This window comes from Mya arenaria, chromosome 3 (genome assembly GCF_026914265.1).
Source record: "Mya arenaria isolate MELC-2E11 chromosome 3, ASM2691426v1".
In the NCBI taxonomy this organism is placed as follows: Eukaryota; Metazoa; Mollusca; class Bivalvia; order Myida; family Myidae; genus Mya; species Mya arenaria.
In genome coordinates this window covers 88224121-88249477 of record NC_069124.1, presented here as the reverse complement: position 1 = coordinate 88249477, position 25357 = coordinate 88224121, and the positions used below count along the sequence as shown (strand labels likewise).

The 25357-nt window shown below is 38.5% G+C and overlaps 2 protein-coding genes and 1 long non-coding RNA gene across 3 annotated transcripts; all 3 read right to left on the bottom strand.

The window, feature by feature from the left end:
* Positions 1-1050: 1050 nt before the first annotated feature.
* On the bottom strand, positions 1051-4531 carry LOC128226386 (neuronal acetylcholine receptor subunit alpha-5-like). The gene is made up of 2 exons (XM_052936264.1): positions 4233-4531; positions 1051-2296 (listed from the first exon to the last, which is right to left on the bottom strand). Exons 1-2 carry the CDS (start codon positions 4529-4531, stop codon positions 1051-1053), a joined length of 1545 nt encoding a protein of 514 aa, XP_052792224.1.
* Positions 4532-8874: 4343 nt separating this feature from the next.
* On the bottom strand, positions 8875-10667 carry LOC128226933 (uncharacterized). Its single transcript, XR_008259741.1, has 4 exons — positions 10622-10667; positions 10172-10267; positions 9432-9580; positions 8875-9194 (listed from the first exon to the last, which is right to left on the bottom strand). It is a non-coding gene; the product is annotated as an uncharacterized LOC128226933 (long non-coding RNA).
* Positions 10668-23375: 12708 nt separating this feature from the next.
* On the bottom strand, positions 23376-24689 carry LOC128226385 (neuronal acetylcholine receptor subunit alpha-5-like). Its single transcript, XM_052936263.1, has one exon. It carries the CDS (start codon positions 24687-24689, stop codon positions 23376-23378), a length of 1314 nt encoding a protein of 437 aa, XP_052792223.1.
* Positions 24690-25357: the final 668 nt, after the last annotated feature.

Here is a 25357-nt window from a genome sequence, read left to right as displayed (position 1 = left end):
ATGCATGCGTGTATGAGATAAACAAGACGTGTATGCGTGTATGAGATATACAAGACGTGCATGCGTGTATGAGATAAACAAGACGTGTATGCGTGTATGAGATATAGAAATGTGTTAGCATGTATGAGATATGCTATATATGTATGCTTGTGTGAGATATGCAATACATGTATGCGTGTATGAGATATACGATACGTGTATGCGTAGACGAGGTACAATTATAGAAAATTATACGAACTGTAAATGACGTGACGCAATGAGACTATGAACTGCTCCGTGGCTTGTACCCTGTACTTTTTGTAATGTTTGTAAACATTCACTCCGTACTGTATTGTTGAAACTTTCAGAGTTTGTTTATATTAGATATTACTGTCAGCTGGTAAAATTTTAAATGCATCCTTGGAGTGGTTTGATTATTATGAATGCAGTCTCAAAACTTTTCGAACAACCCACGTATATGTAAGCGTGTATGAAATATAAAATATATGTAAACGTGTATGATATGCATAATATAAGTAAACGTGTATGAGATATGAAATATGCGCATGCGTGTTTGAGATAAACGTGAATATATGTATGCGTGTTTGAGATATACGTGAATACATGTATGCGTAGATGAGTTATACGTGAATTTATGTATGCGTGTATATAATATACAATATGTGCATGAGGGTATGAGATATACGTGAATATATGTATGCATAAATGAGTTATACGTGAATATATGTATGCGTATATATAATACACAATATGTGCATGCGTGTATGAGATATACAATATATGCATGCGTGTATGAGATATAAAACATATGTATGAATCTATGAGATATACAATTTATGTGTGCGTGTATGAGGTATACATTATATAGGATATACAACTTGTCGCTTTTATAACATATATGATTTCATTAGTAAAAGAATTGCTATTAACTAAAAAAATGATTCTATAAGCATTTCATTGCACAAAATATAGTTTACTAGAATCCCTATTGTATTCGAAAGCTCATTTCTACAGGCATTTTATATTCAACATGCTTCATCTGAAATGAGTTTAGTTCGTAAAGGAATCTGTATAATGGTACAGAACAAATCCCATGTATAGAAGTGCTGTGGTAGTAAACCAGGCTAATGACAACCAAAAGAGCACGCGATCCGTGGCCTTGCTGACGTCATTCCACGTAATGCCGTTACTCGACGTCACACTTCCAGACGTTTCGCCGATGGATTTGCATTCGACACTCCCGTCCATATTGCTTGGTTTAACATTTTCCTTTTCTTCCAGATGCAGACCATGCTTGCTACTCTTTTTAAATAACGCTTTGGTCTGAGCTCGAACAGATATCAATTTCCTTGTCAGAACGGCAACACAGCGTGGCACTCGTGTGCTCCTGTAGTATATAGACAAACTCAAAATAGTTTGCAGGACCACCAAAGCGCAGATACACACATTAGCCAACAACAAGTAGCAAACCAGAGCCATGTTTTTCGAATTTCGAGGCAAATTAGCAACAACAATATTCATAAACACAGCCACGGACAGAAGAACAGTGATTGTAAAAGATATTCTCTCACCCGACTGAACAGGAATGCAGAATACGAAAATGCTTAACAGGTTAATGACGACAACCGGCAGCATGAAGTTTGCAAAGAAGAACTTTGGACGCCGTCTCAGATCAATCGTTACAGTGAAATGAGAGAAGAAGCCCCCCGCGGTATCGCCGGACGACACGTGGGAGGACACTATTTCCCACTGGCCGTTCTCCTCGTAGAACGTGGTCAGAACCTTGTCTTCCATTTGTTTGAGCATCACCTCTCGCGCAAGCTGCCCCCAGGGAATGAACTTAAACTCGCAGGATTGCGTATCAAAAGGAAACAAAGTTACGTCGAGTATGCATCTGGAGACAACCCCGTCCCCGGGGCTCCAGAAGGCGCTGCCGTCATGGCTGTACCTGACCGTCAGCCAGCCTTGGTCCGAGCCTATCGGTTTAAGAGGGCCAATGGAACTAACCAAGATAACCTGAGGTGTCCAGACACTGTTTGAAGGAATCGTAATCTCCCTTATGCCATTATAGAGCGCGGGGTCCCACGTGAGTCCCGCGTCCAGCCACATCATATATAGCACCGTAACTATAGTGATTTTCTCCTGTACTTCGTCTAAGTCCTGGATGGCGCCAAGGTCCATACTCATGTTAACGTGGAGTGGGGCGGCCTGGTCGAACACCGGCCGCACGTCCGCCGTGTATCCATTCAGTAGGTCAGACAGTAGTGTCCGTGTGTCATTGAATGTGCGTCCTTCACTTCGCGTGCAAACAGCGAATATCACAAAAAATATTGAAGCAACACGTACATCGACTGCCTTCATTTTCTATCGTGCTGTGTTTACAGCCACCGTTTTAGAAATGAACGTTGTTACCATTTGTGGGTACTGTTCGCTTTTACAGTGAGCTTCACACGCAGTTTTATGTGTTTGTCGATTCCGATACCAAAAATCCGTCGGGACTTCCTTAACCTTTCCAAATAAATTAAGGTTGACGTCGAATGAGCAGTTTTAGAACGCAATTAACCAATCTAATTGTGATGGTCTCCGGAGATGTTACAATTGTGCTTGTTAATAACTTTATAAACAATAGTTCGCGATATTCGCGACAACAAGGGATTCTTTTTCACCGCGGCTTTACGGATCTCACATCTGTACAAGTCGACGCAAATGAAAATATATTCAAGTAACACAATAACTGAAAGTCGTTATCAATTGGAGAAGCCATACATGTATATGCATTGTGTTAACAGTTCTAAGAAAAAGATCAGTATGTGAGGTAATAATAGGAAACCATTAACACTTAATTCAGTAAAAGTTGACCCCAAAATCAATTGCCAGCATCTACTTGACAAAACATGACTATTATTCTCTGAACGTTGTTGTCCATAGGCTCAGTCCTTTTTTATTGATGGATATGAAACACTTTATTTTGTTTAGTTGCTAGAGGTCATTGTGGCCTTGATCTTTGACCTTGATATTTTCACCTTAATATCGAAAGAGGTCATAGAATTATCATGGTTAACATATAGCATACATTCTTGAACATGCTCGGCTGAAAAAGCAGGCTCAATGCGTCTTAGATTGCGAACATTTATTTTGGTAGTGGGTTATCTGTCACAGTTATAGATAATGGATATAACGAATAATCCCGCCAACTTACTGGAAACACCATAAAGACCCATAAGCTGTGTCTTTAAGCTTTGTAACACGGACCTATAAACAGCTATACATGGTTCATAGGCCCGTGTTTGAGGCAGTCAAATGTATTATCCCGCATATATGACGTAATTTATCACGTGGTATACACACACTGGATATTTTTCGAGATGTTGGCCTTTGTGGTGAAAGGGAAATAACTGCTGCATAACGCGACGCATAATACTGTGTTATTCATCGTAACCATATTTGATAGATTGTTTTTGCTTATGATTTTAACAATTGCCAAAGTCTAAGCCACTGGGTTTCCGAGTTAATTTACTCTCAAGGCTTCGGTTAAAGTGAAAACCTAGTAGCGCCAAAGACTTTAGATCGTGTTTAAACATGACCGAATGTTACGACATGTATGTGTGGCGCGCCTCATAATGAATATTTATTTGTTTGTGATTGAGGGGAGATAAACGCCGCAAGTCATACCCTGAGTATTCAAGGTTTATTTGGTTTCCAGCTACTTGTAAGCAGAAACGCGCTAGTAAACAGAAACATTTACCTTGAAATTCTAACCTGACGAGCATCTTTTTAACAAGAAAACCCCTCTGCTGTTGATATGCTCACCGAGTAAAAATAAAGGAATTTCATCAATAAACCAATGTCAGATGACTGATTACTTTATGTTATAGGTGGTTACATTGAGGGATAACGATAGGGCACGATTCCGCCATGACATCACACCATTTTCCCCTCATCTATCAATTGAGGTTCCAGTAGCACTCAATGGTCAGGAACGACAGTAATGTCGTATTTCAAGATAAACGCAATATCACCTGCAAATATTCCAAGGCACTTTTAGTGTACATTTTGTTTGTCTTTTATTAGTCTGAATACTGGGTATGGTCTTAATTTAAACGCTTGTAAAGCTCTTAATCCTTATAACACTCCTGTTTATGAGCTTGTAAAGCATGTATCTTGGCATAGGAGGCTCGTTTGTGCTGTCAGGAATTTCAAATTGGACAACTGGCCTAGGTTACCTTACATACCTAATGGGAGAAATAAATGTTCCGGTCACCCGGCCGCCATTGGCATCACAGCTCACCTGAAGGGATGGTTGGAGGGTGCAATTGGTGCTCCATGTTAAGGAGTGTTTGTAGAGCCAGATGACGCGGGATTCTGTATTATATTCCTTGAAGGTTTCATTGAAAATCATGTAGTAGTTGAGGAAAAGGTCAAGTAGAGAAATAGATAGATTGCTGTGTAACAGCAGGTTCAGGACGGTCGTTGTCCTCACTAGAATGGCTAGTTCTAGTTGGGATGACAACTTCAGGTTCTCCAATGGCATACGCTTACTGCATTGGTCATTACGTTTTCTGCTGGTCAGTTTTGTTTGTTAACTTATACTAATTCTTTTACCACAATTGAATTGATACAATACTTACCTCATCATTCACAAATGTTTAACACATTAAAATAATACTTTGATTTCATGAAGGGACAAAGAATAAATGTCCGCTTCCTCCAAAACTTATGTGAAACTGTACAATGCCACATGACCAATTATAGGATTAAAACCACGAAAATGCGGGAAATGAGTTCACGCCTTACTTAGAATAATCATAAATCATAAAGCTAATGGTCAAATGGAGATAATTTGTATCTCTTGCCAAACCAAAGGTTAATAACAACCAAAATTGGAAATACATAAAAATAAAGAATTTTCAAGGCGGCTGCATACTTCCCCTCTTTCTTAAATGCCTCATGTCATTTCCTCGTCATGTCACCTGTAAGCATGAAAAATCAGGTCTTAGTCAGGTCAACAAAATATGTACAACACAACCTAGTGTGCTAAATCTTACTGCTACTCTCTATTTAACTATCCACTTATTATAGGCACTACCTTTGCTACACTTCTATCATAGTATTGTAGACACTAATACATAGTATTACTACCTCGTGATCATATATACTTCATATCGAACAACACACTTGACATTTTATACAAACACCGTAACTATAACTCTTTATAACGTAATTAATACGCAATATCGCGTTGCATATTCATATAATCGCCTCAAAATCACCACAAACACCGTGTATTTTTATTTAAATACATTGTATACTCTTCCACCGCAAAAAATAATTGCGTCTACGCAATATCACTGAATTACAGCACACATACAAACGAACAGATATTTATGTAAACTGTGGTGAATTAAAACAAACAGTAACCTATAACTGACTTGATTTATTTCTAAAAACAAATGGTAAAACAACATCATATCATGTAATCACTTATTCATAATAGCACCTAATAGCCTATGAGCCATATCACTACTTACTTTAATCAAAATACCAGATTCAACCAAAGCGTTTATTGCGTGAACTTTGTCGTTCATAGGCACCGTCTGGTTTATGTGATAGTCTTCAAATCGTTTAGATGGTCTTCGATCTCTTGGTTTAGGTACAGTTGTATCCTTATCTTTCTCAGGATTGACCTCTTCCTTGCGTTCAAGTTCTACCTGTATTTCTTCGACCTTAGGCTCAGGCTCTATATCGTCTTCTAAGGCTTCTATTTTCATCATGGGGTTGTGTCTGAGCATCTTCAGTTATATCATCATCTTTAACATCATCAACCATGTCTTCATCATCTTCAGGAGTTACATTTCCAGTTTCAATATGCGTTTACTGTTCCAAACTCACTTCTTCAACTGCATTGTCTTCCTTATTCCGCAAACCGTCGGCATAAACCGTATCTAGTATCTATACTAAGTTCCACTTCTTCCTCTTCCATAACTATCCCGCTTGTAACAGGTTCAGATTTGTGGGCGTCCTATACTCTCCATCTTTGCTGTCAAAGTCTTCAGTGTTCTAGTCTGTTCTTTCTTCTTTACTTCAATGTCCTTGATGGATCCATTTTTTTCATTCCCCTCTACTACTACATTATTGTCAATGCTTTCAACACCATCATCATCCTCAGCTACCTCGTCTTGATAATCCAACAGGAACAATATACTGCGATGCAAAATTTTCTCTTGTTCTCTTGATTTTACCTTGAAGACAGGTATGTCTGGTCTTGATTGTTCTTCGACAACATAAACTACATCTTCATACTTGTCCTTTATATTGTGTTCGAATCAACCTTTTCTTCCATCCCTAGTGTCCATAACATACTTAACAGTGTCCTATTGAAGTCCTCGGGTCCGGCATCGCCTTGAAAATGTTCTTGTTCATGATATTACAGAGTTCTTTAATTAATTCGCTCTAAAAATTTGCTCCCTGGTCTGAGTGTAGTCTGATAGAAATTCCATAAGAAACAATGAACTCTTTATAGAAAAACTTCAACAGTTGTCTTGTCCGTTTGATTCTTTGTCGGTATTGCTAAAGCATATTGGGTATAATGGTCAGTAATAATCAATACATTACCCTCACCTACTGACTCCCAAGGTCAGATAGTCGAAACATGCTAATTCAAGCGGTATGTGGTTACCACACTCACCATTGGCTCTTTGAATTCCTTTGTCCATCCTTCTTAGACATCTGTCACACTCCGTCGCCCATTTCCAACATCTGAAGTCAAGCCTGGCCAATAAAAACGCTCTCGTAACAACCACATGGTACATTCCACACCAGGATGTTAAACATTGTCGTATAAGCCTTTGAGTACCTCGTCGATATAACATTCCGGTAATGTCAGTTGTTCTCGTCTTAGTTTGTAACCTTTCTAAATCAAATTCCTCTTTTCATGAATAAATGGTTAAACTGTATTTTCATTATCAAATATATCTTGTCTAGTCTCTGTTTTGGTATGAATTGGTCAATGACCACTCGTCTCCACATCTCAATTGATCGGTCTTGTCGTTGCATTGCTCTAATTCCTCGGCGTTCTTTTCGACCTAAAACTTGGCCTCAAAAGTTTCCACAATGATCATGCTCGATGCTGGCAAGCTTTCATGGTATGGTTGTAAAACAATGCAAGAGCAAATGGACTTAATAATTGTTTAATCATCAATTTTTACAAGTTCTTAGTAGTTCTCAGATGTTAATCTTTCATAGATGTATCGACTCATGCCGTCCGCTTCATTGTTCCTTAATCCAGCTCTGTCAAGAGAAAACTGACCTAGAGCAGAAGCCCATCTCTGACCCGTAGCGTCATGTTTGGCTGTTGTAAATAAAGGGGTGAGTGAATTGCTTTCCGTCAAAACCGAAAAATGATTCAGGGCTAAATAATCAGAACTTTTTTTCAGTGATGGACATTTTAAGGGCTAAAAACTCTAGCTTAAAGGCGCTGTAGTTTCGCTCAGCTTTGTTCAATGCCCTACTGGCATACGCATTCAACCTCTTATTGCCATCCTGTAGCTGATATAAGACCGGTCCAAATGCCTTTGTCAACGAGTTTGTAAGAAGTTCAAAGGGTTTGATAAAATCATGGTATGCAAGTAGTGTTGATGACGACAACATACGTTTGACCTCATTAAATACCTTCTGATAGTTTTCATTCCACCTTCACTCGACAACGCTATTTTTGCTTTCCTTCTCAGTTGATGTAGGTGGTAGCAATTCAGCTAGTGGTCTTATAATTTTACTATAATCCTTGATAAAACGGCGGTAATAACCCGCAAACGCTGAAAAGGATTAGATGGTTTTGGCCAGTTCTTCACCTTCTTAATCTTGTCAGGTTCTGTCTCAATGCAATCACCTCCTACGACATGTCCAAGAAAATGAACTTTTGTACTAAAGAAGTGGTATTCTTCAGGAGTTAGTTTCATATTGCAGGCTTTAAATTTTTCCAATACAAGATGTAATCGTTTTATGTGTTGTTCAAAAGTTTCGCTTAAAACAAAGCATCATCCAAATTGACAAGACAGTTTTTCCAATTTAGTTCTCCTAGACATTACTGTATTATGCGATGATATGTAGCAGGTGCGTTGGTCAATCCAAATGGCATACGGTTATATTCAAAGTACCCAATGATTATTACGGTAAATACTGTGTGTTGTTTATGAATACTTCTAGTTCCAGTTGATGATACCCAGACTAAGTATCAAGACTTTTTATAATATTTTGCACCACGAAGGCTATCTTGTATTTCCTCGATGCGTGGCAATGCAAAATAATCGTTGACTGTGCGCTCGTTCAGCATGCGATAGTCAAAGCAGAGACATAACTTGCTAGTTAAAATGTCAAATTCATCTTCAATCCATCCATGATATATTTCTTCATCTACTAGCTTAGCATATCCCAGCAAACATTTTATATCGGCCCGACGTCGGGGCGATATGGAACACTTCATCGGCCCGACATCGGCATTTACATCGGGCCGATGTCGGATGTGCAACACGGCTCGACATCGGGCCGGTGTCGGCATATTTTTAATAGCCGACATTTAGCCAGCATGATGCCGATATCCTTCCTATTTCGTTCCTATTCTTATACAGATGGATTGTCATGCTCAATGACAACAGAACAAGATAGTTAAAACACAAGATTTGTCCTGGTTTATCTTCTGAGAGAAAAAATAATAATGCAGAGAAAATCAACCGAAAACCTACATGCATATTATATACTCACAAATTACTACATAATAAAATAAGCTATTTCATCTTATAAATTTTTATTATTATTATCATTGCTCTAAATATTAAAACAATTGAATTATCACAGAATGTGGATAATACCCCTGAACAGTTTATCAAAATCAAGTTAAAATACAAAAACATGCCATAATACACGTAGGCTGTCACTGTATAAATAAACAAACAAAATAAAACTTGAAATAAAAGTTATTTCATTGAACAATACTTAAGGTAACGCTACTGCATTAAACATTAAGCGTTTTTAACATAATATTGTTTTGTTTTTTTCATCCCGGTGTTCCAAGGATGCATTCAGATATTTGCGTCTGCCTCATTTCCCTCCCACCATCTCTGTCCGATGCGGTCTTCAACCAGGCGGCATTTTTCGCTCGCACCTCTGTTGTGAGAAACGACGGAATTTCGCAACACCCTCTGGAAGAATTGCATGTACTGTTAATAAATAGGCGAGATAGGTCTTTTCCAGGATATGGGTATTTACATAATGAATTTCAAGGAAGTTGGTATTCTTAATTTTAATTGGGTTTTTGTCAAATGTGAAATGTTTTTTTTTGTGTTGTTTGTATAAAAAAATTCTACATCCCTTCGCATATTTCTGGAGGGATTATATATTGAACTGTGCTTGAAACAAAGGTAAATAGCGGTATATACCTGTAGAGATGGTGCAACTGTTTGGGGATCTTATAGTAACTGTTGTAATGCCTGCAGAACAGTCCTGCCATAGCCACTGTCACCTTCGAATGCCTTGGTGGTTTTGTCACTGACATTTATTCATCCTCATCTGATTAAATATGCTTCCTCTGAAATGCATCACATTTTGTTACAGTTACAAATGCATTAGTCGGTTATCCTGATCATTCTTTGTAGGTAAATTTAAAGGTTGGTATAGTCAACCTGCTTTTCTTAAGTGTGAAATAGTCAAATACCCTAAATCACCTGCTTTTTATCAGTACTTTCGATCTTAATTCATTAACAGATGTATCATAAATTAACTTGCTTCACAAAAATATACATATGCATCCTGACAGACTGATTGTAACTAACATATTATGAATATGAACACGTTCAATATAAATGGTAATGCACTAGTCAATCGTATCCACGGCCCCCCAGATCCGGGGGTATACCGGGGATAGCCGGGGAAAAGGGCCGGGTGACTGCGGTGGTTTTGTCATAGTGCCAAATTTAGCGGGGATTGGGGTTTATATAGAGTCTCTGGGGTGTGGGGGCATTTGACCGGGGTTTAACAATCAGTTCGTCACAGCAGGGCGGGGATTTTACCCGAGGTTGGCTGGACCGAAAGTCAAAGTCCCGGCTATTCCCTAGACCTGGGGGGTGGGGGGCGTGGTTACAATTGACTGGTGCATTACAATTGTGACGTAAAGACATACCTCCCCTATGATTGCCTTTATTCCTCTATTTCAGTGTCTCGATTTGCAGTTGTCCGCTCTCTGCAACTTTGATCGATCTTTCCACAATATACGATACTGTAAATTACAATGTCTCAATTATGATTCATAATTGATAACAAAATGTTCTTTTTAAATTTGTCTACAATGGAAGCAGATAAATTAATCATTCAAACCCAACCAAATCATCAATGTAATACTTTGCTTTTGTGTGCACATGCTACCTAAATGTAGATTTTAATCAAACTCATAAAACAACAAACTTACAAAGAGAACTAGTCACGAAAATATGTTACACGAATTCCTTTTCAACATATTTACTCGAAATAAAAGTATTTATATAACTTTTGAGATAAAACAATATATTAACAGAATAGTACTATAATAATTCCTTATATTCACATGTTCAACAACGATTCAAAGATTACTTACCATTGATTAATACCAAAAGTATGATTTGACTTGCATCATCTTTTTGAAATGGCACAAATACCGCAGTGAATATAAAACAAAATAATTTCGTAGATAAAAATCAAATAAACATGAACTGAATCTATTAATTACAGAATTAATTAAAAATAACCATATAAACTTAAATTGGTTTTATTATTTAATGATATTTAAATGAATTTAAATATTTATTAATCGCCAGGGGAATGAACTGCTAGTGAAAGTTGCAGCATATACATTGCTCTCCCTTGAATCAATACAGAGTATACATCGGGCCAATATCGGACCGATATCGCGATATTTATAAAATGTTTTTTATCCATAAAAAAAAACAAAAGCTATTGTTTATGTTATAATGTTTATGCCCATATCGGGCCGATGTCGGGCCGATATCGGCAAACACTGGCCGATATGCCGATATTCAGCCGACATCGGTCCGATATGGTCATGCTTGCTGGGATACTTCTTCAGAAAGAATTTACTTAGGGGCTATAGTGACAGTATAGGTTGTGACATTACTGAGGCTTCACCATTGTTCCTATATGTGTAATGTACTACAGCTGGAGTTACATTACTTCTGTATTCTGTATAATAGCAGTGGTGGTTGAGTAAGCCATCTCATTGTCAGCATACCCAGCTACTTTAACCGTTTCATTTGGCCTAATGGTAATCTTATATGGTGATGCACTCTTAATTACGGCTATCCTTCCTTTTCCATGCAACTTCTTTTCTCTTATGTCAATGATTCTTAAACTCAGGTACCATGGGTTATGTAAAGCCAGCTTTCTAGAGATATTGATTGTCAATGTTCTCTTTGCATTTATTCAATTGTTCGTTTAAAATATGTGTACCATTAATGATTGGTGTGGTGGCAGAATGCTGAGTATCTGGTTAAACTAAAAACAGACACGAGTGTGAAGTAGACTAAGGTAACCCTCGCCTGTACTAATATCAACTTTTATGTAACCTAGATATGGCAAACTGATTCCATCAGCACACTCAATATTTAAAATATTATCAAGAGGTTGAATATCAATACCAAGCAATTGGTCTTTATGATAACTTTCAAACACTAGAGAAACACAACTGCCAATATCGAAAAGAGCAGACACTGGACTGATTCAATATTCAATGACGTAGTGACCTCATTACTTTCACCAACTAACTTAGGACCTGAATAACGCACACTAGGGTTCTTATCTTTCTTTTAAAAACTTCATAGTTGCATGCATGCAAGTGGACAACCTTATTTTCAAGTCTTGTAGCAAATGTCTGCACGGACTCATTTGACTTTTGTTCACAAGAGTAAAACTTCCTAATTACGGACTCTCTTGATTCCAGAGTGCCATACTCATTCTCAAGTTGTGTCATGACAAAATCCAGTGTATCAATAATGTTCTACTACTGTGTAATTTGTCATTAATTATAGTTAATCATTCTTATGATAGCTACAATATAGCATTATATTGGTATAACCTATTTCAAACTTGTGTGAACCAATACATTTTAAGGTGACTAACTTTGGAGGATTTGAATGACCGACTGGCTAACAAATATTATCATACTATAATTGAAAGGGTTGACCTTTAAAAAATCCAGTATAAAAAGAATTAGGGTGTTATTTTATCTTATGCTGCTAAATAATTCAACTTTGGCGTTGTCCTTTTTCCCTCGTGCTATTAAAAAATATATAACTTAGATCGGTAGTAACTTTTAAATTTGTATTTAAATAATAAAATAGTGTCAACAGACAGCAACCTATCACCATATTTAAACAATTTAAAATTTACTACCGATCAAAGTTTAGATATTTTCATAGGATACTATTTTAAAAGCACGAGGGGGCGGGATAACGTCGCTATTATTTTATTTAGCAATTTGAGATACTGGAGATAACACCCGAATTATTTATACTCTGGATGATGATTTTTGAAAGCCTTTTTAAGATCTACTTTTTCAATTATGATATGATATGTGTTGGAAGTCGGTTAGGGTTAGGGTTAGGCCACACCAAATTGATATTTCGTTCCGCGGATTTACCGCTCCTATTTTTTTGAAAATGTAAAAAAAATATTCTTATTTTTTTGTGCGCCCGCACGTCCATTTTGATCGCCAAGCAGATTTTTTTCAAGTAATAATTTATTAAAAGGCTAAAAATAATCAAGTATATTTTTTACGCTAGTTTTCGTGTTTTTGTAAAGGGAAGTTACCGATGCGTAGTGTTTTTATACTGTATATCGATCGGTTTAGCATGGGTTTCAATAAATTCAATCAAAATGGCGGCTTCCGGTATAAACAATGTGGCTCGAAGTTTGGAAATTAAATATTATTTTTGACAATAAATATGTTTTGAGTTTGCTTGAAGTCATTGTTGATCGTCTCATGCACTAAAGGATCATTATTTAAAGCAATCATTATGCAATAAAGCATGTGTATCTGAGACTGGTAGCGATTATATTGCGTAATTAGTGACTCGTTTTGAATGGAAATCGGATAGGTCAACATGATTCATTGTTTGGTCCAAATTGATGTATCAAGCTCATTTTTTATCAAATTCTGACAAAACAACAGTTTTGAACAAATATCATTTCACAAATAGCGATATAAACACTGGTGTGGATATACCTAACATAATTAAGCCTAAGTTTATCACCTTATATTTTGTTTTTATTTGCAGCATAATCCGGGATTGTAATGCACTTGTCAATTGTAACCACTGCCCCGCCCACCCCTCGCCCTTGTTCCAGGGGTATACCGGGGACAGCAGAGGCAATGGGCTGTGTTTTACCTTTCAGATGGCCCCGCAGTGCCTAGTGAATGTGGTTTTCTCTTCATATTGAAAATAGTCGGGAATGGGCCTCACATAGGTATTCGGGGTTGCGGGGCCATTTGGCAGGGATTTTACCAGCAGTGTGTCCCATGCAGGTCGGGTATTTTACCCGGGTTTTGAGAGACCGGAAGTCAAAGTCCCCGCTATTCCGGACTTAGTGGGGGGGGGCATATACAATTGGCTTGTGCATAAAAACATCTAAATGACCAAAAAAAGTACTCTGACAAATACCCTTGTTCTTTTTGTTTTAATAAGCACATGTCATTGCATTTACTGTGATAATAAAAACAAAATTTAGTCTATGTTATATGGAGTCTGATGTGTGATGATGCCTGGGTAAGTAATCATTTTTTACAATTCCAAAATCAATCCTAAATTATGTCTAAATACAGAGGCATATGATGTTAAACTGATTCAGGTGGATTTATATATTTATAAGCCGTTTCAAACTTTTTACTAAAAGCAGGGTTATTTATTATTATGAATGATCGTCATATTAAAGTACGTTTTAATTATATAAGAATATTTTATCAAACTGTGTTGTTTCAATCAAGTTTAAAATAGCTTATCCTAAAGATAGTGCTATTTTTACATGTTCATTAGTATGATTAACTATAATTAAGGACAAATGTTACATAGTAATATAACATAAAGTAATCGGTCATCTGACATTGGTTTATTAATAAATTTTCTTTATTTGTAAGTAGTTGAGCATATCAACAGCAGAGGGGTTTTTATGTTAAAAAACTCGAATGGTTAAAACTTCAAGGTCAAAACTTTATAGTGTAAAGTGCCGGCTGTATGTTCAATCGGTGTCGTAGAGCCTATATGGATCGCTCTTATATAAATTTTCCTCAGGCTACTTTGCCTTATGATTAAAACAAATGATTCGAAAAATGATTGGTGAGTTAAAACATAATCAACCAAATAATCAGGGTTCAAAGATTATGCATTGGTTTATATAAAGTTCAGTCACTTTAATGATGAATGGCTTTCTCTTACGGGAGCTTGTTTATTGGCGATGCAAAATACCTTAACCTTTGTCAGCGCGCAGATCGCAATACTCTGTGGCCAACGCAGTTGTCGGGTATGAGGCTTGTTAGAGTTTCTAGCCACCAGATCCGTTCACCAGACTAGATCGCAATGCTCTATGTATCTGGCTACTTGAACTGGAACGCTAGATAACCCTATAGATGTCAAGTTCCTGGTGCCTTTTTATCCCACAGATCGCAATGCCCGGTGTTCAATTATAACCAGCCAGAAGGTCAAGACTCTAATTATTTGCCTTCAAAAGACTATTTCCGGTTTACTGTTTGAAGTTACCTCGACGGCGGTCAAACACAGAATGAATCTTTTAGCTAAGCGACGCGCTTATATACTCACCGGGCGGACGAGTTCATTATTAAGATTGGTAAAACGGGTATATTCCACTTATCGAAAACATGAAGGGAGACAGCTTTATTTTTACTTATACTCTTTATGAAAACAACTCCCGGTTAATTAATAATGTTTAACATGATTTCTTTAATTATCATTGTCGCTAATAAAATATTTGTATGGAATAAATAAGTCTAAAATGTAAAACTAACCTTCGAAATACACCGCCAGACATTTAACTTTGAAAGCGCAAATGGCTAATTTATAACAAAGGGCGGTAATCGTGCAACTATGCGGTTACGCTACATTACCCACGCCTCCGAGTTCATGCGTCCCTGCATGATTAATAAAAAAATGATCAAACAATGAACTTTTTAATAAAACAAGTTTGTAACCACAAACAACATGATACAATGTGCAATTTTAAAAATGTCAATAAAGTTCAACAATTTCTCATCTTAAAAAAATGTTTCGTAAATGTTAGTGCCACGAATTCACAGGTTTTTTTTTCAATAATAATAATAATAATAATAATAATAATAATAATAATAATAATAATAATAATACAAACATTGTCACAACTAAACACTCTCATTGAAACACTTTGCCTTAAGTGATGGTAAACTGAATATAATCTAAAAAACAAATGAAGATCAGAATCAGTTTCTACTTGTGTCCCCAAGTGAGATGAATATAGAAGGACTGACTGTCCTTCTGATCTTGCCCACAAATGTTACATCTCAAAGGCGCATTCATAGTATGGCAACCAGCATAAACGTAATACATGACTGAGTCGCTATACTGGATCCCACAATATTCACAAACAAACTTTTTCAGCTGATCCATGGGCTTGTCTGACATGTCATTTTCCGTCTGCATCTCCGACTCTCCTGATCCTCGCTTTACCATTATGAGATCTGTCTGAACTTCAGTCACAGTTGTTCTCGGCTGAAAACTGAACTTCTTTGGCATAGTTTTGGCAGGTACGTCGTTGTACTTCCTCTTGGTAGCAAATACTGGCACCGGGAAGGTTGGTTTTCGATACATTCTGCCCTTGAAGATACTGTTTGCCTTCTCTATCTCCTGGATCTTCGTTTTTCCTTTCTTTGTAACCAGCTTCACATTTTCAATGCCTTTACTATTTCCTGCTGCAGGCACACTTTCCTTCTGTTTCCAACAACTGTCATTTGATTTGTCCTGTGTGCTCATGGACTCCTTCCTCAACGAAAACATCTGGATCACTTTCTAGCGACCAATCCGTATCCGATTGATTCACTGTCCTTCTTGCTATGTACTTTGCGCACGTGTTTTTGCATGTAGGCCCTCCTCTTAAACACCTTTGAGCAAATCTCACAAGTGCGACTGTCAACACTTTCTGTCAAACCCTCGTCCTTATTCTTTCTTTCAGTGACCTTAGTATTTGCCATTATCCACCTGAAAATAGAAAGAACATAATCTTTTGTCCATATAGGTGCATTTCTCTTACGTTTCGTATATACAATCTCATCATCCAAACCGTTCTCAACGACATCAATATCATAATCAGTTATTGTCCTATCAGCTGTCTCCCCTAGCAAAATCTGAGATTTACACTTTCTTATACGATCACAGTGTATAACTTGTTCGGCTTTCTTTCGACCGCAATCTACTTTGTATAAAACATCCGAAAGTTTACCTAAAATCGCTTAAGGGCCACGCCAAAAAGATGTAAACTTTGAGCTTGTACCCGGTTTCCTAACGGGAAAATACACGAGAACCTTATCCCCTATATCGACATGTTCATAAGAATTCCTTTTATCACGGATTTGTTTCTGTCGTTTCATTGCGTGTCCAGTTGCTTGGCGTACAGTGTTATGAACAGTTTCTAAACGTTCCTGCAATTCCCAAACCCAAATACTATCCGGAATTGGTTTCATACTTGTTGGTAATTCAAAAACCAGATCAAGTGGCGTTGACACTTCTCTTCCCAGCATTAGCATGTTTGGACTCGTGCTTGTCGTTTCATGCTCTGCACTTCGGTATGCCATCATTACATACGGTATTTGCATATCCCAGTCCCGATGATTCACATAATGGCTTAACATAGTGACAAGAGTCCTGTAAAACCGTTCTATCATTCCGTCAGACTGCGGGTGATATGGTGTAGTTCGAGTTTTTTTGATGCCAAGAAGTGAGCACATCTCATGAAATACTTTTCCCTCGAACTGTGTTCCTTGGTCGGAATGAATTTTGTTTGGAACACTAAATCGTGCTACTACTTCCTCCACTAGCAATTTTGCTACGGTTTCTGCTTCCATGTTGCTCATGGCGAAACTTTCTGTCCATTTTGTAAAATAATCCCCAATGACCAAAATATACCGATGCTCTTGTTCTGTTTCCGGTAGAGTCCCCAAAATATCCAAAGCTAGCCTCTCCATCGGATACCCGGATCTCACAATTTGCATAGGAGCTTCTTTTGTTTTGTTTGATCCTTTTCTTTTCAAACAAGTCTCACAACCACCCACATAACTTTTACATCATTACGTAACCCAGGCCAATAAAAACTTTGTCTTATTTTGGCTATTGTTTTTCGTATGCCTAGGTGTGCAGATGGTTTTGCATCATGTGCCAAAGACAAAAGATTTCTGCGACATTTAAGAGGTAAAATCACCTGGTGTAAAATCTGACCAGTACTTTTGTCATTTTGTCATCCCACTTACGAACTAACAGTTTGTCGTGTATTTCAAGCATTTCAAACTGGTTCCATAGCGACTTAACCTGGTAACTAGCAGAACCTATGTTTTTAAACCAAGGTTTCTTTCCATCCTGGACCCAGTTTCGCACTTCTGTCAAATCACTGTCTTTGCACTGCTCTGCATGCAAATCATCAGCGGTTGTCTTTCTTTGGAAGTTGGGAGTATCTGTATCCGTACAACGGTTTTATCGTGGTCTAAAATACCACACTGACGACACGGTATACGACTCAATCCATCAGCATTACCATGTTGTCTGCCTGGTCTATGTTCGATGTCCATCTGAAATGGTGCCAATATTTCCAACCAGCGAGCTACCTGTCCTTCAGGATTTTTAAAATTCATAAGCCATCTGAGAGACCCATGATCTGTCCGTATCAAGAACTTACGTCCATACAAGTAGTGTCGGTAGAACTTCACAAAATGAACAAGAGCCAACAGTTCTTTTCTCGTGACACAATACTGTCTTTCTGACTTTGAAAGAGTTTTGCTTCCATAAGCAATTACATGTTCAACTCCGTTAACTTTCTGAGACAGCACACCACCAATTGCACAATCGCTTGCATCTATATCGAAAATGAACGGCAATTCAAAATTAGATTGGGCAAGGATCGGAGCCGACACTAACATCCGTTTTAGTGCTGTGAATGCGCTTTCACAATCAGGCGTCCAAAAGTATTTAACATTCTTTTCCGTGAGCCTAAACAGTGGTTTTGCAATCTGAGAAAAGTTCTTAATGAAACGACGGTAGTAGCTACATAAACCAAGAAAAGACCGAACCTCTGTTTGATTTTTCGGTGTTGGCCAATTCTTGACACTGTCTATTTTCTTCAGATCTGTATGAACGCCGTGCTCTGATATGACATGCCCCAAGAACTCAACTTCCTCTCTGAAGAGCTGACACTTCCTTGGTTTTAGCTTCAGTCCAGCTTCCTCAAATCTTTGAAAAAATTTGTCCAGATTTTCGATCATGTCATCTACAGTCCGTCCTACCACAATGATATCATCTAGATAGATGAGGCATATTTGCCATTGCAGCCCTGTCAATACCGACTCAATCAGGCGTTCATACGTGGCTGGCGCATTACAAAGGCCGAAAGGCATGACATTGTATTCGAATAGGCCTTTGCGCGTGCTAAATGCGGTTTTCTCTTTGTCCTCACTTGCCATCTCGACCTGCCAGTACCCAGAAATAAGGTCAAGACATGAAAACCATTTAGCTCCAGCAAGCTGGTCCAGCAATTCATCCACTCTTGGTAATGGGTATGCATCTTTAATGGTTACGTCATTTAAACGACGATAATCAATGCAGAACCGCTTTGTCCCATCTTTCTTTTTCACAAGAACTATTCAACTGGACCAAGGGCTTGTAGAGGGTTGTATTACGTTATTTTCCAGCATAGTGTCTATTTGTCGATCAGCCTCATCTCTCATGTGTATTGGGACACGCCTTAAAGGTTGCTTGATAGGCCGTACGTCTCCTGTGGGTATCCGATGTTTTATTATACCCGTCCGGCCTAAATCATGATCATCCTTTGAGAAAATATGTGAATATTTCTTCAAAAGGTCCATAATCTTCAACTTGTTTCCATCGGTCATACCTTCAGATGCCCTAGCGTACATATCTTTCATATGTTCAGGTAAGGTATCACCATATTTAAGTTTTGTCGACTTTTCTTCTACCCTGTCCACTTTACTGATAGTAGCCACGTTCGTTCCGGGATAGTAAGTCTGTGTCTCTTTTGAAAAGTTTACTAGTCTGACAGGTACGATTTCTTGTGCATACACTAACGACCTGGCGACAAATCCATTCCCAAGTACTTGAAACCGCTCACTTGGCTCAATTAATCCCAGCCCTATTCTCTGTATGCCTGGCTCCATCGTCTCGATCGTGACTTCATGTGACTGCATAAAATCTATGCCCAATATTACATCTAAATTTATTTCAGCAACTAGAGCCCTCACTGGACATCTGATATTTCCTAACTCAAGAATAATGTCAGTACAGCCCAAAATAGACATATTGTTTCCTGAAGCCGAAATTATGGGGTCTGAAAATTCTATCAGCTTATGAGTGTCGTGTATGCTTTTCCATAGTTTACTTGATATTAAGGTGAGTGTTGCCCCTGTATCAACTAAACATTCAATGGTACAGCCTTCAAGTTTTGCTGTTGCAAACATGCCTGACAATTTATTACTTGAATTGTAAACATTACGCTCACCCGTCTTTGCATTGGGTTGAGCAGCTTTCAATTGGGGACAATTCCTTCTCAAATGGTCCTTCGACCCACATTCAAAACATCTTCTTTCATTGTTCCTGTTAGGACCCCGGTTTTGGTACTGGTTGTTTCCTCTATAGCCGTTATTCGTCTGAGGCTGTGGTGGTGATTGCCTTTCTTTTGATAACTTATCAATAGTGCATTGCATTTCCTGCATTTTCTTCATAAGTTCCTTTACATCGGAAGTATTTTGTGAACTTTCGTTTGCGGCTAGGCTAACAACACCCTGGCCCTTTCTTTCAGCCCTGTAGAAAGCCTCAAGCTCTACAGCATGACGTACTGCGTCATTCAAATACACAGGCCTAACCTGTTTTATTTTCAATCGCATATCCGAATTCACCAGAGCATCCACAAACTGCTCTTTTGCCAATGTCTCGCGCACATCTACAGGTGCGCTTGGATATGAAGGTTCGTCAGGCGACGAATATCTTGCCCTAACTCAGTAATCGATTCTGTAGCTCTCTGTCGCCTGTCCTTCAACTGAACTCTATATAGTTCAGTCTGGTTCGGAGGAGCGAACCTCTTCTCAAGGGCTTGAACTAAATCCGTGTAATTAGTTGTTTTCGTGGCCAAATTGCCATAAACACCTTGTGCCTGTCCTCGCAATCACACTGACAAATAAAGACCCTTTTGGGTATCATCCCAGTCATTTAACATAGCACAAGCTTCAAAATGTGCCTTATAATCAGTCCAGGCACCATTTCCATCAAACGTAGCCGGCTTCATTACGGTACGTTTGTCACTACCTGCTGAGCCTCAAGCCCTTAATGGCTTACTTGTCTGGCCCAGACAAGTCTCAATTGCTTGTGGTTTCAGACCACCACAAACAGTACCGATCCCAGCTTCGTCGGCCCCAGGCTCACTTTTTAACCGTCGCCTCTCCGTGACAAAATCGGTCCTAGCAGGTGTATTTATGCCTACACCACATCGCGTGTGAACCCCTGGCTTAGGCGTGGAAGTCACAAGTCTGCTACTGGATAAATCCAAGTCCCGTTTTGCCATCGCTATTTCTTTCTCTAGTTGTAGAATGTGCACCTTCCGCTTTAAATGTTCGATTTCTCTGGCCATCATCTCTCGTTCTTCATATAGGTCTGCCTGTGATGAAGTTCGATCCATACTTAATGTTGTCCCACGTTGGGAGCCAAATTTTGTAACGAGCCGGCTGTATGTTCAATCGGTGTCGTAGAGCCTATATGGATCGCTCTTATATAAATTTTCCTCAGGCTACTTTGCCTTATGATTAAAACAAATGATTCGAAAAATGATTGGTGAGCTAAAACATAATCAACCAAATAATCAGGGTTCAAAGATTATGCATTGGTTTTTATAAAGTTCAGTCACTTTAATGATGAATGGCTTTCTCTTACGGGAGCTTGTTTATTGGCGATGCAAAATACCTTAACCTTTGTCAGCGCGCAGATCGCAATGCTCTGTGGCCAACGCAGTTGTCGGGTATGAGGCTTATTAGAGTTTCTAGCCACCAGATCCGTTCACCAGACTAAATCGCAATGCTCTATGTATCTGGCTACTTGAACTGGAACGCTAGATAACCCTATAGATGTCAAGTTCCTGGTGCCTTTTTATCCCACAGATCACAATGCCCGGTGTTCAATTATAAACAGCCAGAAGGTCAAGACTCTAATTATTAACTATTTCCGGTTTACTGTTTGAAGTTACCTCCACGGGGGTCAAACACAGAATGAATCTTTTAGCTAAGCGACGCGCTTATATACTACCGGGCGGACGAGTTCATTATTAAGATGGGTAAAACGGGTATATTCCACTTATCGAAAACATGAAGGGAGACGGCTTTATTTTTACTTATACTCTTTATGAAAAAACTCCCGGTTAATTAATAATGTTTAACATGATTTCTTTAATTATTATTGTCGCTAATAAAATATTTGTATGGAATAAATAAGTCTAAAATGTAAAACTAACCTTCGAAATACACCGCCAGATATTTAACTTTGTAAGCGCAAATGGCTAATTTATAACAAAGGGCGGTAATCGTGCAACTATGCGGTTCCGCTACAATAGCTGTGTTTAACAGCGGTCTTCTACTTACAACTTCACGCAGCTGGAAGCCAAATGAATTTCGCGAATACTCAGGGTATTAACTATAACGTGTATCTCCCCTCTATCACAAAGATTGCTACAAATTATTCGGCGCCTTACACATGTCATAACATTCGCTCATGGTTAAACTCCATCACAAGTCTTTGGTGTCATTTTACCCGAACCTTGAGAGTGAATTAACGCGGAAACCCAAGACGGCTTAGACGGCTTTGACAATTGTTAACAAAACGATCTATTAAACATGGTTATGGTGAATAACTCTTCACGGTTTTATGCGTCGCGTTATGCAGCAGTTATTTCACTTACACCACAAAGGGCAACATCTCGAAAAGGGTCCTTTATACTGCAATTTAGTCCGGTATACCATAAAGGCAACATCTCGCAAAGAGCCAAACCATGCAAGAACACGTGCCGTCCCTTCTAAAGCCAAATCAAGCAAAATGAGCAAATCTTCGCAAAGTGAGTAAATCACCGTTAAACGACGATTACTCTCCTTCTTTTTACACTCCTGTCCTTGACAAAGTTGGTTCATTTATTTGGCCTTGACGTCAACCGCAATGATCTACTGTCCGGAGTTTCAACGATAAACAACAAGCTTTCGCTCCTTTTGAAAACGAATGCTTTAATAATATAAATTTTGATATACATGAATTATAAACTACAATTAAAATGGCCTCTCCCTGGTTTCTACTCAGGTAAAGGACTCGAGAGTGATTCTATAAACTATCAGCTTTCATCACAATCGAACTAAAAGAAACTAGTGTAAACTATAAACTAATTATTATTAATAACGGCTAACTGCTGGTATATCCAAATAAGTGTACGGGAAATTTGAAAAATACTGCCATCCAATTGGACAAAATAAAATTTCGAACACTAAGAACGATTTACAATTAAAAATGACGTGCAAATTGGAGTTAGTAAAGTGTAGAGCACTTGAACACACTCACTAAACAAAATCCAGGCGGTAACCTTTTAAAAGTTTTTTGTTGTTTTGTTTTCTTTCTTATGCGTGTATGCGATTTACAATATATGTATGAGTGTTTCACTATATATATGCGTATATATGATATATAGGATATATGTATGCGTGTTTATGATATATAGAATATATGTATGCGTATTTATGATATACACAAAATAGTATGTATGCTTGTATATGAGATATACAATATATGAACGCGTGCATATGAGATATACAATATATGTATGCGTATATATAAGATATACAATACATTATGAATGCGTATGTATGAGATTAAGAATATGTCGCTTTACCACATGTATAATCTCTTTCGAAATGCTATTTACATCAAAATAAAATTGAATATCTGTAAGCATTTCATGGCACAAAATTTAGTTTTCTAGAATCCCAATTGTATTCGAAAGCTCATTTCTACAGGCATTTTTATATTCAACATGCTTCATCTGAGATAAGTTTAGTTCTTTAAGGAATCTGTATAATGGTACAGAACAAATCCCATGTATAGAAGTGCTGTGGTAGTAAACCAGGCTAATGACAACCAAAAGAGCACACGATCCGTGGCTTTGCTGACGTCATTCCACATAATGCCGTTACTTGACGTCACACTACCAGACGTTTCGCCGATGGAGTTGCATTCGACACTCCCGTCCATATTGCTTGCTTTATCATTTTCCTTTTCTTCCAGATGCAGACCATGCTTGCTTCTTTTTTTAAATTGCGCTTTGGTCTGATCTCGAACAGATATCAATTTCCTTGTCAGAACGGCAACACAGCGTGGCACTCGTGTGCTCCTGTAGTATATAGACAAGCTCAAAATAGTCTGCAGGACCACCAAAGCGCAGATACACACGTTAGCCAACAAAAGGTAGCATACAATAGCCATATTCTTCGAATTTCGAGGCAAATTAGCAACAACAATGTTCATAAACACAGCCACGGACATAAGAACAGTGATTGTAAAAGATAATCTCTCACCCGACTGAACAGGAATGCAGAATACGAAGATGCTTAACAGGTTAATGACGACAACCGGCAGCATGAAGGTTGCAAAGAAGAACTTTGGACGCCGTCTCAGATCAATCATTACAGTGAAATGAGAGAAGCCCCCCGCGGTATCGCCGGACGACACGTGGGAGGACACTATTTCCCACTGGGCGTTCTCCTCGTAGAAAGTGGTCAGAACCGTGTCTTCCATGTGTTTAAGCATCACATCTCGCGCAAGCTGGCCCCAGGGAATGAACTTAAACTCGCAGGATTGCGTATCAAAAGGAAACAAAGTTACGTCGAGTATGCATCTAGAGACAACCCCGTCCCCGGGGCTCCAGAAGGCGCTGCCGTCATGGCTGTACCTGACCGTCAGCCAGCCTTGATCCGAGCCTATCGGTTTAAGGGGGCCAATAGAACTAACCAAGATGACCTGAGGTGTCCAGACGCTGTTTGAAGGAATCGTAATCTCCCGAATGCCGTTGTAGAGCGCGGGGTCCCACTTGAGCCCGGCGTCCATCCACACCATATACAGCCCCGTAACTATAGTGATTTTTTCCTGCACTTCGTCTAAGTCCTGGATGGCGCCAAGGTCCATACTCATGTTAACGTGGAGTGGGGCGGCCTGGTCGAACACCGGCCGCACGTCCGCCGTGTATCCATTCAGAAGGTCAGACAGTAGTGTCCGTGTGTCATTGAATGTGTGTCCTACACTGCGCGTGCAAACAGCGAATATCACAAAACATATTGAAACAACAGGTACGTGTACGTCGACTACTTTCATTTTTCTATCATGCTGTGTTTACAGCCACTGTTTCAGAAATCAGCGTAGTTACAATTGGTGGGTACTGTTCGATTGTACAGTGAGCTTCACACGCAGTTTTATGTGATTGTCGATTCCGATACCAATCAAAGTGCAGAAAGCACTGATGGACTAGGGCTTCATTTAGGGGAATGTTGACAACCATGTTCTAAGCATTGACAAAATCGGCTCACATTAAAAGGGGTCACTGTTTGATGGGCTAGCTTAAACTTTAGACTAAAACTGCTTGCAAGCTGCAAAGAAATTTGAAAAATCAAGTTAAGTGTGGGGGGGGGGGGGCTAAAGCGTTAAATCAGATAAAGTCATAGTTCTTTTGAATTTCTCAAAGTCGTTAAATCAGACTTGTACAAATTAATTTACGTGGTTGGCACACATACCTCTTTAATTTGATCAAATCCTTTTATATCAAAGGTCTGTTATTTGCAGTTTCAGGGAAGATTTTCAATGATGTAATTATATACTATATAGAAAACCTGTCACCTCTTTTTCAGGGGAGCTTTAAACCACAGGACCGTACTTTGAACAATCTTTGTAAAATACATCTACATTGTACACCTATGTCAGACTACACAATGCTATTAGGAAGTAGTTTTTATTTAAAAAGTGAAGAATTATTTTCTCCCTCTTAA